Source organism: Geotrypetes seraphini, chromosome 2 (genome assembly GCF_902459505.1).
Source record: "Geotrypetes seraphini chromosome 2, aGeoSer1.1, whole genome shotgun sequence".
Taxonomy (NCBI): domain Eukaryota; kingdom Metazoa; phylum Chordata; class Amphibia; order Gymnophiona; family Dermophiidae; genus Geotrypetes; species Geotrypetes seraphini.
Window position 1 is genome coordinate 253970604 of NC_047085.1, and position 18134 is coordinate 253988737.

Genomic DNA, 18134 nt, shown 5'->3' on the forward strand with positions numbered 1-18134 from the left:
GGGATCTCAAGTCTGTATTCTTGGTGTAGACCTGTCTTCTCTCTTCTGTGGTGCATTCCCAGGCAGGCTCTCGTTTCTGCTAGGTGTGCGATCGTCCTCAACCTCTGCCTCAGCCTCTTCCTCAACTGTAGTGGTGCCTCCTTCCATATCGCTTGGGCCCTCATCCATGGTTGGTGTTCTGGTACTGATCTTCAGCCCTGGGTCTTCCACATGTTGCTGATGGGCTTCCTCGATGAATCTCTCCAAATCCTCGATTACTTCGCTTGTACTGGACTCCCCTAGCAACTTAGAAACATAGAACATAGAAATAGACAGCAGATAAGGGCCACGGCCCATCCAATCTGCCCACCCTAATGACCCTCCCCTATCTTTCCTCTGTGAATAGATCCCAAATGTTGATCCCATTTGGCCTTAAAATCAGGCAAGCTGCTGGCCTCAATCACCTGAAGTGGAAGATTATTCCAGCGATCAACCACCCTCTCAGTGAAAAAGAATTTCCTGGTGTCACTGCGCAGTTTCCCGCCTCTGATTTTCCCGCCTCTTGTTGCCGTGGGACCCTTGAAAAAGAAGATATCTTCCTCCGCCTCATAGAAACATAGAAATAGACGGCAGATAAGGGCCACGGCCCATCTAGTCTGCCCACCCCAATGATCCTCCCCTACCTTTCTCTGTGAATAGATCCCACGTGTCTATCCCATTTGGCCTTAAAATCAGGCACGCTGCTGGCCTCAATAACCTGAAGTGGAAGACTATTCCAGCGATCAACCACCCTTTCAGTGAAAAAGAATTTCCTGGTGTCCCCGTGCAGTTTCCCGCCCCTGATTTTCCACGGATGCCCCTTGTTGCCACGGGACCCTTGAAAAAGAAGATATCTTCTTCCACCTCGATGCGGCCCGTGAGATACTTGAATGTCTTGATCATGTCACCCCTCTCTGCGTTCCTCGAGTGAGTACAGCCTCAACTTATCCAGCCATTCCTCGTACGGGAGATCCTTGAGTCCTGAGACCATCCGGGTGGCCATTCTCTGGACCGACTCCAGTCTCAACACATCCTTATGGTAATGCGGCCTCCAGAATTGCACACAGTATTCCAGGTGGGGCCTCACCATGGATCTATACAATGGCATAATGACTTCAGGCTTACGGCTGATAAAACCCCTGCGTATGCAACCCATAATTTGTCTTGCCTTGGATGAAGCATGCTCCACTTGCTTGGCAGCTTTCATGTCCTCACTGACGATCACCTCTAAGTCTCGTTCTGCTACCGTTCTTGTTAGGATCTCGCCATTAAGGATATAAGTCTTGTATGAATTTTGGATGCCCAGGTGCATAACTTTTCATTTTTTGGTGTTGAAACTGAGTTGCCAGGTCCTAGACCAGCGCTCCAGTAGGAGTAGGTCGTGCATCATGTTGTTGGGCATTGAATTTTTGTCCATTGTGCTTTTGCCCACTACATTGATTAGTTTGGCATCATCGTCGAATAATGTTATTTTACCTCGGAGCCCTTCTGCCAAGTCTCTTAGAAAGATATTGAATAGGATCGGGCCCAAGACCGAGCCCTGGGGCACTCCACTGATCATCTCCATCATCTCGGAGGGGGTGCCGTTCACCACCACCCTTTGAAGCCTACCTCCAAGCTAGTCATTTAGTCAATGTGTCGCCCAATCCTATAGAACTCATCTTACTCAGCAACCTGCGGTGTGGTACGCTATTGAATGCTTTGCTAAAGTCCATTTATACGAAGTCCAGGGACTCCCCAACTTCCAGCTTCCCTGTCACCCAGTCAAAGAAGCTGATCAGGTTGGATTGGCAGGATCTCCCCTTAGTAAATCCATGTTGACGGGGATCCCGTAGATTCTCCTCATTCAGGATCGTATCCAATTGGCATTTGATTAGAGTTTCCATTAGTTTGCTCACTTGATGTGAGACTCACTGGCCTGTAGTTTGCTTCCTCCATCTTTGAGCCTTTCTTGTGGAGTGGAATGAGGTTAGCTGTCTTCCAGTCCAACGGGATGCTGCCTGTACTAAGGGAGAGATTGAAGAGCGCGAACAGCGGCTCCGCCAAGACATCATTCAACTCCCTGAGCACCCTGGGGTGCAGGTTGTCAGGCCCCATTGCCTTGTTAACCTTGAGCTTTGACAGCTCACCGTAGACACTGCTGGGCATGAACTCGAAATTACTAAATGGGTCAACTGAGTCAACCCTTGCCTGTAGCTGAGGGCCGTGCCCCGGCGCCTCTCGGGTGAAGACTGAGCAGAAGTATTCATTTAACAGTTGGGCTTTTTCCGAGTCCTTTTCCACATAGTCTCCGTCTGGTTTCCTAAGACGTACTATCCCGCCTGAGTTTTTGCTTCTGTCACTGATATACCTGAAGAAGGATTTATCTCCCTTCTGGATGTTCTTCGCTAGAGACTCCTCCATGTTAATTTAGCCTCCCTAACTGCTGTTTTGATGGCTTTTGACTTGGTCAGATAGTTAGCTCTAGAGTCCTGTTTCCCCGATTGTTTGTAAGAGATGAATGCTTTTTTTCTTCTCCTTGATGAGGTCTGAGATCTCCGCAGTGAACCACTGTGGCTTATTGTTCCTTCGCCATTTACTTACTAATTTAACATAGCGGTTTGTCGCTTCCTGTATGGTGTCTTTCAAAGTCGACCACATTTCTTCCACGCTATCGGTTTCTGCTTGGCTTTGTAGCGCCTGGTGAACGAAGTCACCCATGTCTTGGAAGTTTGTGACCTTGAATTTGAGGACCTTGGTCAGTGTGGTAGATTTAGTGAAACCTTTCCTAACTTCTCCTGCTTGAGGTTTTCTTCTTTCCTGGTGAGGAGTTCTTCTAGTTCTATCACAGTTCCCTCCAGCAGCCGGACTTGCTGTTTCAGGTTATCCAGCTCTTGCATCGGCTGCAAACATATGCCTAGTCCCCGAAGGGAGGTAGTCATACATACTGCAGCCGGTGCAGAAGACTGGAAAACCCATCTTCTGGCTTCTGTGGAGGATTATATCCTATTCCCCTTCTGAGTTGCCTGTGTCTATGTGAACCTTCTGTCCCAGCTGGCTGTGTGTGTCCTGATCTCCTGTTATCTGTCCTCCTATTGGTTGTGAGTTGTGCTGGTGCTGCTGAGTTGTGCTGGTGCTGCTAAGCTCCCTACGAGTATCTTACGTTTTGGGGGCTCTCTGTTAGTTGGCTTAGCTTCCTGGCTCCTTCCAAAGGCTCCTTCGCAAAGGCGCTCTCACTAAGGCGAGCGACTTTGCCGCTCACCTTCGCCGCGCGCTGTTGGCTCCCTTCCTTTTAAGGGGAGTCCGGGCACTCTGACGCTACTGGTGACTCGTTCGGGGTAGGCGGAGCTTGCTCTCGCCGCTACCCCACGCTGCCTGCCTTCGGCTGCTTTCTCTCCCTCGCCTCCTCCTCGCTCTCTCCCTCGCTTCCTCCTCGCTCTCTCCTCTTTTCCGCTGGTACCTGCTTGTGCCTGCTGCCTCCCCGACTCGGCCTGAAGCAAGTGCCTTGGCGCCGTGGTTCTACTTTTAAGGGGGGGTCCGGGCGCTCTGATGCTACTGGTGACTCGTTGGGGGTGGGCGGAGCTTCCTCTCGCCGCTACACCACGCTGCCTGCCTTTGGCTGCTTTCTCTCCCTCGCCTCCTCTTTTCCGCTGGTGCCTGCTTGTGCCTGCTGCCTCCCCGACTCGGCCTCAAGCAAGTGACCTGGTGCCGCGGTTCTCCTCCTTTTAAGGGGGAGTCCGGGTGCTCTGACGCTACTGGTGACTCGGAGGTTAGGCGGAGCTTCCTCTCGCCGCTACACCACGCTGCCTGCCTTTGGCTGCTTTCTCTCCCTCGCTTCCTCCTCACTCTCTCCTCTTTTCCGCTGGTGCCTGCTTGTGCCTACTGCCTCCCCGACTCGGCCTGAAATATTAAATTGATGTGATTACATGATTAAATATAAATAATAATAAGTATTAAATATAAATAATGTTTAAAGGGAGATAAGGGTAGACATACTAATTACTTCACTATTTAAAGTCATCTTGTATAAGAATATTGCAAATTTAGAAGAAATTCAAAAGGGGTGGTATAATTTTTTAGAAGGGATAAATTGATATATAGTTAATTTTTTTTTTCTAAGATGGCGCCGGGTTAGGTTGCTGTTATAGTACCTCCCGCCGTTTTCTTTGTTTATGTTTATGTTTTTTGTTTCTTTTATTATTTAATTTGTTTTTATTATCTACATTTACTCTCCTGTAATATTTTTCTCTAATTTTTACTTTTTTAATTTTTAATTGATCTTGTTTTAAATTTGGAGTCTACTGTCTTTTCTTGGCAGTTTGGCCCGCATGCAGCGGTCTTGGGGGCCTTCTCCAGTGGTTTGGGTCAGAGGTCGGCATTGGGGTGCTCGCAGTGGATCCCGCTAGGATAGTCGGGGAGACCCGGGATGCACGGCTCGGCAGGCCGGGTTTGACAGTAGAGAGAGGAGAGGACATGTCAGTTGCCGGCGATCCCAGCGGTGTGGACTCCACCAGGGGGGAGGTGGCGCCCAACCATCATTGCCCTTCGAGTGCAGCAACGGACTGCTCGGCATTTGTGGTGTTTTTGTCGGGCATTGTTGGGGCAGGTTGCGTCAGTGAGGATGGCCGAGTTGGAGCTGAAGGATGCGGGCAAGGGGATGCCCCCGACGCAGTCGCTCACCCAGCCCCTCCACCCCATCATCGCCGTCATCCCCGTCGCCGGGGAGAAGCCTGCAGCCGACCCGGCGCTCGCCCGCTGCTGGCGACGCCCGGCCCGGACGCCAGCCTGGCTCTGCTGAGCAGCGTCGACCCAGAGAAGGCGCTGCAACCGCCAGCTTCGGCCATGAAGAGGAGCGACCCCCACGACCGCCACCGCGAGGGGGAGGCCATGGTTGGCCAGCTGGCACGGTCGTCGAGGCGCTGCGCACGGTCAGAGAGGCACGGTGCCTGTCCAGAAAGGAGACAGATTCATCGAATTTGGCATGCAGGAGGAGGGTGTGAATGTCTCAGACGAGTTGAGGACCGGAGATACTGGATCTGGGGCTTCCGGTATGCTGACTAGGATCGGATTACACCTGGAGAAGTTTGGCAGCCAAAGCAGTGAAGTCATTTCAAGCTGGACTTCAGTCTTGACTGTTTTGATTTTATTTTCACTTTCTTTTTAGTTTATGATATATTTTTTAATCTTATTCATTGTTTTGCCACTTGTTTTGTTTTTATTTTATCATTTAAATTTCATTTAAATTTCCCCAGAATTCTATTGTTTCAACGGTTCTCCCTTCTGCATCTATTCCTATCTCCCCTCTTTTCAACCTTTCAAAGTCCTTTAGATCATTGTAGTCTTATTAGAATGTTTATTTTCTTATTTTTCTCCTCTATCTCTATTTTTATTTCTTTATTACTCTACTAATTGTCATTTTTCCAGGTACTTTGTGAGCCTTTGGGACAGTAAGGGAATTTCTAAGTACCTATCTTACTTATAATTTTAATGCACCCTAATGTATATTTTCTGTAAATCGCTTAGAACCTAACGGAATTAGCGGTATATAAGAAATAAATTACATTACATTTTGTCAAAATATTTTATTAGATGAAATATTAGTATGAAGGGATGTTGTGAATTGTGGAGGTTTTTTTATTATAATTTGTCTAATGTATTGATATTAGTTGCACCTAATTATTATATTAATTTTACAAATAATCTTATTAAACATGATTACAGGAAATGGATATAATTTAAGAATAACTGTTATTTAAACATGTTACTTTATGAAGATGCATAAAAATATTTTATATTTAGATAATATGAATTCTTATAGGATGTTTATTATTTAAATGTTTAAAAATATCAATATTTTTAATGGGTATGTATGGGTAGGTATCAAAGTTAGTTTAAGAATATATAATTTATGATTTAGAAGATATAACTTAATGGCTTATTATAATGTATAATTATTTAAAAAAAAATAAAAAAATTTAGCCTGTGAAGAGTTCTTTTTCACCTAGAACATAAGAACATAAGTATTGCCCCTGTCGGGTCAGACCAGAGGTCCATCGTGCCCAGCAGTCCGCTCACGCAGCGGCCCCTCAGGTCCATGACTCATAACCTAAAACTCTCATACCATTTTTGCTTAATGCCCTGTAAAGTAACCCTCTATCTGTACCCTGCAATCCCCTTCGCTTCCAGGAAGTCATCCAGTCCCTTTTTGAACCCCAATATTGTACTCTGTCCTATCACCTCATTTGGAAGCGCGTTCCAGGTGTCCATCACCCTCTGAGTGAAGAAGAACTTCCTTGCATTCGTTTTGAATCTGTCCCCTCTCAGTTTTTCTGAATGACCTCTTGTTTTTGTTGTCCCCGCTAGTCTGACGAATCTGCCCCTCTCCACCTTCTCTATGCCTTTCATGATTTTATAAGTCTGTATCATGTCTCCTCTCAGTCTCCACTTTTCCAGGGTAAAGAGCCCCAGTTTGTCTAACCTTTCGGCATATGAAAGGTTCTCCATTCCCTTTATCATCCTAGTTGCTCTCCTCTGGACCCTCTCAAGTATTGCCATGTCTTTCTTAAGGTACGGTGACCAGTATTGGACGCAGTATTCCAGATGTGGGCGCACCATCACTCGACACAATGGCAGGATAACTTCCTTCATTCTGGTAGTGATACCTTTTTTGATAATGCCCAACATTCTGTTCGCTTTCTTTGAGGCCGCTGCACATTGCGCCACTGGCTTCATTGTAGATCCACTAATACCCCCAGGTCTTTTTCTATGCTGCCATTCCCCAGCAACCTCCCTCCCATCGTATAGCTGTACATGGGGTTCCCTTTCCCTATGTGCAACCTTACATTTCTCCACATTGAAGCTCATCTGCCATCTTTTTGCCCACTCACACAGTTTGTTCAGGTCGCTCTGCAGTTCTTTGCATTCCTCAACAGTTCTGACCCTGCTGGAGAGTTTTGTGTTGTCCGCGAACTTCATAACTTCGCACTTCATCTCCATTTCCAGATCGTTAATGAATATATTGAACAGCAGAGGTCCCAGCACTGACCCCTGCAGGACACCACTCATAACCCCTTTTCAGTCCGAGTAGTGTCCTTTTACTCCTACCCTCTGCTTTCTATCCGCCAGCCAATTTTGGATCCATCTGTGAACGTCCCCTTCAACCCCGTGGCTCCACAGTTTCTTCAGCAGGCGCTCATGGGGTACCTTGTCAAAGGCTTTTTGGAAATCCAGATATACTATACCAGGGGTGCCCACACTTTTTGGGCTTGCGAGCTACTTTTAAAATGACCAAGTCAAAATGATCTACCAACAATAAAAATGCTAAACATATATATATATATATATATATATACACCGAGTGTACTTTGTATTTATGTTCAAATATTTTTTTATTATACAGCCCCCCTCCCCCGAAGGCCTGACCCCCCCCTGAAGGTCTGCACATTCCCCCTCAAAGGTTGACTCCCCCCCTGAAGGCCTGCACTACCCCTTGAAGGACTGCACTCCCCCCCCCCCAAAGGCCTACCCTCCCCACATCCATTTACCTAATTCCAGCAGGGAGCAGTCTGCAGAGAGGATCGCTGGTACTTTAGCGATCCTTGCAGGTTGCCATAGGCCTCAGGAGCTGTCTTCCCTCTGCCCCAAGCCTGTCTCTGACTTAGAGGAGGGGCAGGACCACGGCAGAGGGAAGACAGCTCCTGAGGCCTATGGCAACATGTAAGAATTGCTAAAGTACCACCTGCCACCGGCCTTCTCCCATTCGTCCCCTTTGGAGATCCCCACAGGAATAAGGAAGTTAAATTAATAGAATATTAGGCACAGAAAAACAAAGAAATACTTCCAAGAACTGCCCCATAAGAACTGCCTGTCACAATGCTCATTAGTGGAACTGAATAAAAGACAAGTACAATGGATTTAGAAGGGGGACGATCCGCCCGGGTGCACGGCTTGGAGGGGTGCACAGCCGGCCAGGTCCGGGTCATCCTGCCTTTCTTTTCCCCCGGTCCGCGCTCGGGGCTTGCGCCTGCCTGGTCCCGCGCCGACGCTCGAATGGTGCCGTCAACTCCCGCGAGTCTCGCGATAACCAACAGCACCATTTGGGCGGCGGGTGCGAGCCCCGTGCGCAGACCGGTGGAAAGGAAGGGCAGGAGGACCCGGACGGCTGTGCATCCCTCCAAGCCGTGCACCCGGGGCGGGGGTGGACCACCCCACCTCGGTACGCCACTGATTGGGAGGCCGATTTTGGGGTTTTTAAAATTATATATTGGGCAGCATTAGGCCTCGCTCTTACCTCAATCATTACAGGCGCTTCTATTTCTTGTGATGCGCTGAGCTCCGTCCCCCACTGAGCTTCACCCCGCACTTCCAGCACTCTGATTGGCTAGCGTTCTTTAAGAGGCGGGCCAGTCAGGAGGGGAAAAAAAGAGAAGGGAAGAAGGGAACCTGCTGTGCGATCGACTGGGGTCGCCTGAGCGAACGACCTGTCGATTGCGATCGACGCGTTGGGCACCCCTGTACTATACTATATCAAATGTGTGTTTCCAAGTTTTCACTTTTAATTTTGGGGGGGGGGAAAGGGTGGGATGGGGATATGAGGATAGGGATTGGGGGATAAGGGGGGGGTTATTTCAGTTCTTAGAATGGGGAAAAGTGATTGTTTAATATATATTCATTGCAATTTGAATTATGGGAAGATATTTATAAATAGTATGTATAAACTGTATAATGGATTTTAAAATATATTCCCTAAATGTTAATGGCCTCAACCATCCAATTAAAAGGAAAAAAAAATATTTTTAAAACAGGATGCCGATATTTGTTATATCCAAGAGACTCACTTATCTAATATAGAATCTACAAAACTAGAGGGAGATTGGGTAAAGCATTGTTTTTTTGCCCCTGCAGTAGGGAAGAAGGCTGGAGTAGCTATTTTAGTGAATAGGAAATGTAATGCTTTATTTAAATTAGTTGCTTCTGATCCTTTAGGAAGTTGAGTACATGTAGAAATGAGCATTAGAGAATGACAAGGGGAAAAAAATCTGTCCCCGTCACCGCCCCGTCCCCGGCTCACCATCCCCTTCACCGCCCCATCACCGCCATTCCCTTCACCGCCCCGTCACCGTCACTGCCATCCCATTCACCGCCCCGTCACCGTCCCCGCAGCAACCATATAAGCCTCAGTACTGCGATAAACCATAAAGACAAAAGAGAGTCCTGCCACTACTACTGCACTGAGAATCTGTTTCAGTGCCTCTGCCCTGTAGTAAAAACAGAACATAAAATAAATCAATTGACTTGTCCTCCCTTGCAATGACATGTCCTCCATGTTCACCTATAGCTCGAATCAGGTCAATTGTGCACACTAAAAATGCCCACCTGAGCACATAATCATGCAGATGCTGCAGTACAATGAGCAACAGGAGGATCTGGAACGTGAGCGCAGGCAGGCAGTGATACAAAACCAGCAGACACCCGACCGATTGCAACGTTCTGCCATCTCCCTCCCTCCACCTCACCTTAGATGTAGAGTATGCCGGCTTTCTTTTTTGCCCAGCCACACGCACGGCTGCTCATTTGTTCAATATTCTCCTCTGATGCAACCGGAAACAGGAAGTTGCAGGAGAGGAGAAGATTGATCAACTCGAGCAGCCGCGCGTGCGGCTGGGCGAAAAAGAAAGCCATCATACTCTACATCAGTGTTTTTCAACCTTTTTACACCCATGGACCAGAAGAAATAAAAGAATTATTTTGTGGACCGGCAAACTACTAGGACTAAAATTTAAAAACCCTGTTTCCGCCCCATCTCCGCGAGCTCGGTCACCTCAGTAACTATAGAAAAATAGACAAATATAGTGCAAAATATAGACAGCAGATATAAATTCTCAAAACTGACACGTTTTGATCACTAAATTGAAAATAAAATCATTTTTCCTACCTTTGCTATCTGGTGATTGATTTCATGAGTCTCTGGTTGCGTTTCCTTCTGTCTGTGTATCCTTTCTTTCATTTCTTTCTTTCTGTACTCAGGCCCAAGAATTGTCCCTTTCTATTCCCTCCCTCTTTCCTTCCTATGTCCTTAGTGCCCCCGGTGCCTTCTTCCCATGTCTTTAGTGTCCCCAGTGCCCCCTTCCTGTCTTTAGTGCCCCCAGTGCCTCCTTCCCATGTCCTTAGTGCCCCCAGTGCCTCCTTCCCATGTCTTTAGTGCCCCCAGTGCCTCCTTCCCATATCCTTAGTGCCCCTTCCTGTCTTTAGTGGTCCCACTGCCTCCTTCCCATGTCTTTAGTGCCTCTTCCTGTCTTTAGTGCCCCCAGTGCCTCCTTCCCATATCCTTAGTGCCCCCAGTGCCTCCTTCCCATGTCTTTAGTGCCTCCTTGCTATGTCCCTCTCACTGCCTTCCACACTTTGTCCCACCCCCACCCCCGAAGCCTGCCTGCCTGCCTGTCTACCTCTCTCCCTCCCTCCCTAGCCATAGCCAGCCTGCTGCCTCCCTGCCGCTCAAAAAAAAAAAAAGCCTCCCTCCTTCCTTTCCCCTGCTCTTACCGCCATGCTGCAGCTGCTAGACAGGAAGTCTTTCCGACATCAATTCTGAAGTCGAAGAGGACATTCTGGGCCAGCCAGGCAGCAATTGATCAAGTGTTTACATTGGTGAAAACACAGGTACATGCTTTTACATCTTGATCACCTGCCTTTTGCCTCGTGCTTTACCTCGTGATCACCCTCCAACTCAGCACTTAGACAAGGGCCTGATTAACACGTGGACAGCACCTGAGTCTTTGCACGTCCTCAATGTCTGTCAGCTGATGTCCTTTCCAAATAACGACTGCTTGATTAAGATAAGGGTTAATATGTGACAGGGGTCTTGTGACAAGAAAGGAGGGGGGAATGCCTCAGCATTCTGTCACAAAGTGCTAACACTTTCCTTGCTTAATGAGGAGAGAGGGAATGGGAATAATTCATAATTCTTTCACAGGGGCTCATAATTCTTTCATAGGGGCAGTGAAATCAATATGCCGATCTCGCCCTGTTTCAGAATGGCGTCCCTACACCTCAGATACATACTCAAAGGCTGACCAGATTCTATCTGCTGGAATTGCGATTGGATTAGTATCACCTGACACCAGAGAATTATAAGAAACTAATGATGGAAAAGAGTCTCTTATAACAGCAACCTTTTCATTAAAAAATTTCACTAAATCATCCACTACTGGGGAGGAAGGGTGTATTGACGAGTCATTATTAGTAGTTAACAAGTGCCAGATGTTGGTTTTTGGGGGTTTTTGGGGGTTTTTTTAATAAGTGTAACAGCATATATAACATTTTATATTCAGACACAACACTTAATATTTTGTATAAAATCGATATCAAAATTTAATCCCCCTCCCCCCTAATCAATAACAATCTTTAAATTTAAGAAAACATGCAATAATCCCCATTTCTATATACCTTAATTTAATAATCAAACTAAAATATCCTTCCCCCCTCCCCCGTTGGACATACATATTTAAGGAGAAAAATAATATTCAATCATTACAATATTTTGTTAATGGCTTCCAAATATCCTGAAATTTTTTAAAATTCCCCTGCTGTGTGGCTATTAAGTGCCAGATGTTAAACAAGGTGCTACTTTGATTGTTGGATTTGATCATTTTATCACCATAGAAACTTTTCCTAGTTTTTTTTTAATGTTGCATTATAAGACCTGATATTATCCCTCCATAACTGTCTGTTGGCAGGAGATCTTGATTTTTTTTTTCCATTTTCAATAACACACTATGGATTTTCCTCCAGGAAATTGTTCAAACCTTTCTTAAAACCAGCTACACTATCTGCTCTTACCACAACCTGTAACTTCGAGTGTTCCCTGGTCTTTGTAGTTTTTGACTGAGTGAAAAATTGATCCATTTCTACCCGTTCTACTCCACTCAGGATTTTGTAGACTTCAATCATATCTCCCCTCAGCTGTCTCTTTTCCAAGCTGAAGAGCCCTAACCGTTTTAGTCTTTTCTCATACAAGAGGAGTTTATCCCCTTTATCATCTTGGTCACTCTTCTTTGAACCTTTTCTAGTGCTGCTATTTCTTCCTTAAGATAAGGAGACCAGAAATGAATGCAATACTCCAGATGAGGTCACACCATGGAGCGATACAGAGGCATTATAACATTATTAGTCTTGTTAACCATCCCTTTTTTAATAATTCCTAGCATCCTGTTTGTTATTTTGGCCGCTGCTGCACATTGGGTGTAAGGTTTCATCGTATTGTTTACCTTTTTCTTGGGTGTTAACCCCCAAGATGGACCCTAGCATCCGGTAACTTAAATTCAGGTTATTCTTTCCAATGTGCATCACTTTACATTTGTCCACATTAAATTACATCTGCCACTTGGACACCCAGTCTTCCAATTTCCTAAGGTCTGCCCGTAAGTGTCCTTCCAATTTCCTAAGGTTTGCCTGCAATTTTTCACAATCTGCATGCGTTTTAACAACTTTGAACAGTTTAGTGTCATCTGCAAATTTAATCACCTCGCTCATCGTTCCAATGTCTAGATAATTTAAATAGCACAGGTCCCCAGTACAGACCCCTGCAGCACTCCACTGTTTACTCTTCTCCATTAAGAAAAATGACCATATTGTCTCTCTAGACCAGCACAAATGGGTATTATGCACTCCTACCTGTAGATGGAGACTGAAAACTACTGAGCTTTGACTTAAACTATAAGTGGGCTGTGCAGTCCCCTAGAAGCCAGTCTGTTTTCAGTCTCAGCTGATGGTAGATGTGGTAAGCCTGTGCAGCCTCCCTGAGGTTTTGGTTTCTTCATGGGGATGAGCATTCCCTATTGATTTTTGTTTTGTGAAAAAGTTAAGAACGCCTTTTATTTGGTTTGCTGGCTGTTGGACTGGGACTGAGCCTGTGAGGGTCTCTTAAGTCCTGGGGGTGTCACACCTGGGTGGCCAGGTCTCTCCCTATTCCCCCTCCTAGATCTTAGATAAACCAATCTATCATTCAGCATTTTTTTGGACATTCACTTAAATATGTCAGCTCTCACAATGGTCAAAAATAATAAGAGGTGAGGAAAAAGCTCTCAAAAATATGCAGAAGTGAGAGGTCAAAATCAATGATGAAAATATAACTAGAACTAAGACATCTCAATATATGAGTCAAATAGTGAAACTTAATATGAAAGTTGAGAATGTAAAATAATACAATTTTTCACATACACTCAGATTTGTGTAATTCGACCAAGAGCCGTGGCTCCTATAGCCGAACCCACTGTCCCATCACTTTTTTGTATGACTTTGCTATACAAAAAAGTGAGTGAGGCTGCGTGCTCTATTGATTATTAACTTTGTTCTCAATGGCAGTAAGAGGAAAAAACACTCCACTTAGCTTTAAGATGTGTTAGGTCCCAACATGGACCATGTTTCGAGGATCTGTCTCAAGGAACCCAAAGGAGAAATGCAAAACTTCAAATGCCAGAGAAATAGTTGCTATGTGATTCGGACAACAACTTGTGTTCATAAGACCATTTCAACTTATGAACACAAGTTGTTGTCCGAATCACATAGCAACTATTTCTCTGGCATTTGAAGTTTTGCATTTCTCCTTTGGGTTCCTTGAGACAGACCCTCGAAACATGGTCCATGTCGGGATCTGCTAACACATCTTAAAGCTAAGTGGAGTGGTTTTTCCTCTTACTGCCATTGAGAACAAAGTTAATAATCAATAGAGCACGCAGCCTCACTCACTTTTTTGTATAGCAAAGTCATACAAAAAAGTGATGGGACAGTGGGTTCGGCTATAGGAGCCACGGCTCTTGGTCGGATTACACAAATCTGAGTGTATGTGAAAAATTGTATTATTTTACATTCTCAACATTCATATTTAAGTTTCACTATTTGACTCATATATTGAGATGTCTTGGTTCTAGTTATATAAGCTCTCACAATGGTGCCATAATTAGGGCATAGACTTTAAATAATATGTCTAGAACGTCCCCTTTTGTTCTGTGTTTGCAATACACAGGTACAGCTGTGTTTTAATTTGAGAATATCTGTACCTTTTCATTTTTTAGGGGATTTGTTGTTTAAAAAAAATGAATTCCATTACACATTGCCTTAGTATTTTCTAGTTTTATATGTTAGCATACATTTAAACATCAGTTACCCGAGTCCTTTGGTTTAAACAGATGCTATGGGCAAGTTCCTTACGATTCTATGTATAACAATTTGACATTTTTCTGGCGTTTTCCAGGAATCAACACCGGTGTTGACAGTTCCTGTGGATCCTGCTGCTTTCCTGGCTTTCCCCTCACCAGATAAACTGTTGCGGATGGGCCCAAAACGATCAACTATTCTAGCACAAAAGGTAAAAGGCATGTGCACTGTAACTGATTACATTTTTCTCCTCAGCTTGTGTAATTTCACTTCCTTTCTCATGTGTGTATTTGAGTATCTAAAGCAAACTTTTTAAATTGCGGCACACTAATCTCAGGGCTGCAGCTGGAGGGCACCCGGAAATGCACACGTCATCACTTTGATTTCTGCACATGCATGGATTTCCTCTAGTTGTGGCCCTGAGCATCCTATTACATCCGGTGGGGGGCCGCTGCAGAGGGAGAGGTGCCGGTGAGAAAGAAAGGCACAGGTGCCGGTTGACTGTCTACAGGACTGTCTCGCCGCAAGAGGAATGTCCTGTAAGCAGTGCCGGTGCCTCTCCTCCTCGCTGGCATCTCGGGGCACAAAGTTTGCAATACACTGTTCTGTAGAGATGCAAGTGTATGTGTAATGTGTTGCATGCACACAGATGTTGGTAAATTGCATATTACTTTCAATTAATTTTTATGAAATTATATAAGCTTGAGAAAATCTGCACAGATTTTTTTTTTTTGCAGTTAAATAGTATGACTTTATTTATGGTATAAAAAGAATTCAAGAGAAATGAGGCCATAGTCCTGAAGAAACAACTTCACAGTTGATAAGCACATAGGACTACTTTGTGTCATCCATCTTCCTTTGCCATGTGTTTATCACTTGTGATTTTTGAGCTTTACACCTGATTTTATTTTTATTTTTTTATTACATTACATTAGTGACTTCTATTCCGCCTATACCTTTCAGTTCAAGGCGGATTATAAAAGAGCTAATTGGACATTTCCAATGAAGTTACAATATATATATATTTTTTGTTAACAAAAGAGATGAGAAAGCTAGATAAATTCCAGAAGAATTTGCAATTTGATAGACTATACATTTCTAGGACTATACATTTCTAGGTAATATAACTTGAAATTGGATAGTAAGATGACTGTAATTTCTAGGTAATATAACAAATAGGTTACAGTTAGGTTACAAATAAGAATACATTACAGTTCAGGGATCTGTATTCTTGGTTGGTGTTTTGAGGAGGAAGAGATTACCTAATTGGAGGCTTTGGGAGGGGAAATTACCTGGGAGGGAGGGGGAAGGGGGGGATTAAGGTATCTGGATAATTTTTTTGAAAAGCAGGGTTTTGATTTCTTTTTGAAATGTTTTGAGGTCACCCATTGCCGTCAGCAGGTTGGAGATGGAGTGGTTAAGTTTTGCTGCTTGTGTCGCAAGAAGGTTGTCAAACATCTTCTTGCGCAGAGTGCCCATTTTGTTATTGTGTTATACCAGTAGAGTCATGGGTTTGTCCTACCTGCAGATAGCAAGAGACAATAACTTTCCAGTGATCATAGCACAGCTAGAATTTTCCAGTATTTTCTAGGAAAGCTTTTGGTTCTCTGACTCTTCTGGCAGGGTAGCTTAACACCACATAAACCAGTGGTCTCAAACTCAAACCCTTTGCAGGGCCACATTTTGGATTTGTAGGTACTTGGAGGGCCGCAGAAAAAATAGTTAATATCTTATTAAAGAAATGACAATTTTGCATGAGGTAAAGCTCTTTATAGTTTATAAATCTTCTCCCCCCCCCCCTCCCCGAAGGCCTGCATGTTCCCCTCTCTTTGCAGCGTCCTCCAGCTTCCCCCTGGCCTTCCAGTCTTAGTTTCAGCTAATTACTGCAGCCTGCAGAGACGATCACCGGTGCTGTAGCGTTCCTTGCAGGCTGCCATCAGCCTGCGCAGCACGTTCCCTCTACCATGATCATGACCCTCCTCTGACGTCAGGGGCAGGATCGCGGCAGAGGGAAAGTGCTGCTGAGGATGACGGCAGCCTGCAACGATCACTACAGCACCGGCAACCCTCTCTGCAGGCTGCGGTAATTATCTGAAGGTAAGAGTGGGAGGCCAGGGGGGAAGCCGGAGGACACTGCATAGAGCGGGCAGCACTAGTACAGACCGCAGGCCGCAAAATAGTACCTGGCGGGCTGCATGTGGTCCCCGGGCTGCGAGTTTGAGACCACTGACATAGACTGATATCTAGAAATGTGATATGGAAGCAGCAAGGACTTGTTGCACATACCCTGGTAAATTTCTATATTTTTCAAGAGATAGGGAGCAGTCTCTTAATCACCTTAAATAATTCTGTTATTTAGAAACAAAAATACAAAGAGAAATATTTTGGCAACGTCTTGGTTTGTCAGAGGGAAGCCATTATGAAGTCTGCAACAGATCTAATGGAAAACTTGTTGCCCAGAAATGCACTATTTATTTTTACAGATTAGATATCCAGTAAGAGATCTGATAAGAATGAATGAGTTCTTAAAAACACAGTGCTGCTCATTTGACCTTTCTCAGTTCAATATTTTTTATTGAGTTTTTTGAAAAAATATAAGAAACAGTTCAAGTACAAGATATCAAAAAACAAAACATTTAGTATAACAAATATTTAGTTACAGTGTGCAATGTAGAATTTAATCGTTTTTTTTTTTTAATATATAATATTTCTTTATTGGGCAAAGGCAACCAAATATAGTACAATACAAAACAGGTACAAGTCCGTAATACCAAAAAGCAAACACAGCTGAGGTACCCACATATGCTGAGAAGCTGAAGTCTACAATGCCCAATACAGTGTTTTGCAATAACCCCCAACATCCCCCTATGCATACCCCCCATCAAACCCCCCTCCCTCACCCTACCCCCCATCTCCCTCTTCCCTACCCCAGACCCGTATGATGTATAAACCTTCCCAAGGAGATAAAAGAAAAAGTAGAAGGAGAAAAAGAGAGAGACAAAGACAAAAGAAAAAGAGTAAGATATAGTAGGAAAGACACTGCTACAGGAGACCGATCACACCCTATGCTAGGGGAAGCAGCATACGGTCCCCTATTCCGTATCAGCACAGCCCAAATGATTAACTATTCAACAGCATACTCCTCTCCCTATGTGAAAGGGACAACCAGTAGCCCTCCCATACATCCTGAAATTTGATCCACCTGCTCTCATCACGGGTCCCCACCATCCTACGCTCTACAAGCGCTAACTCGTAAAGAGACATTTGCCACTGAGAAAAAGAGGGTGCATGTGGGACCCGCCAGAATATCAGAATGGCCTTCTTGGCCAAGAGCAGTGACTTGAACACCAACAACTTCTGCCCACCAGTACATCCGGAGAGAGCCTCTCCAGCATAGAAAAGAGCAATATCCGGGGTACACGCAGGCAGGAGGAGAGACAGTGAGGACAGGAAATTCCACACTCGCCTCCAAAAAGCCTGTATTAGAGGGCAATGCCAAAACATATGTCCCAAGGTAGCTGTACTCGCAAGGCATTTGGGGCAGCGTGCATTCTCCGCAAAGCCTGCACGATAAGCCCTCTGGGGAGAGATAAACATTCTCTGAAGAAATTTATAATCCTGTTCCCTGTGTAGCATATTACAGGAGAGAGTGCGCAAGAAAGTAAAACAATGAGAAAGCAAGAGTGATGGAATAGCGCTCCCCAAGTCAGCACTCCATGCCCCAGCCAGTAAATCAGCCCGCTCAGTCGACAACGGCATCTGCAGCTCAGTGACATAGTATCGCAGGCGCGGAACTGGATCCTCCCACAAGGCCAGACTTTGCCCCAAGCTCTTCGCTACCGAGGCACGCCGTACGGTTCCCCCAAGACTAAGCACATAATGGCGAAGTTGCATATAGCTAAAGGCATCCACTCGGTCTAGCCCATACAGTGACGCCAATCCTGTAGAGGAGAGAGGGGCCCCACGATCATCAAGGACATCCCCCA

The 18134-nt window shown here is 45.1% G+C and overlaps 1 protein-coding gene across 3 annotated transcripts in view; it reads left to right on the forward strand.

Moving 5' to 3' along the window:
- RANGAP1 (Ran GTPase activating protein 1) overlaps positions 1 to 18134 on the forward strand; it is a 220637-nt gene that overhangs the window by 148064 nt on the left and 54439 nt on the right. For all 3 annotated transcript variants that reach the window (XM_033929405.1, XM_033929406.1, XM_033929407.1), the window contains exon 12: positions 14246 to 14359. In XM_033929405.1, the coding sequence (XP_033785296.1) occupies positions 14246 to 14359 (114 nt within the window). The remainder of the gene's footprint in view (positions 1 to 14245; positions 14360 to 18134) is intronic.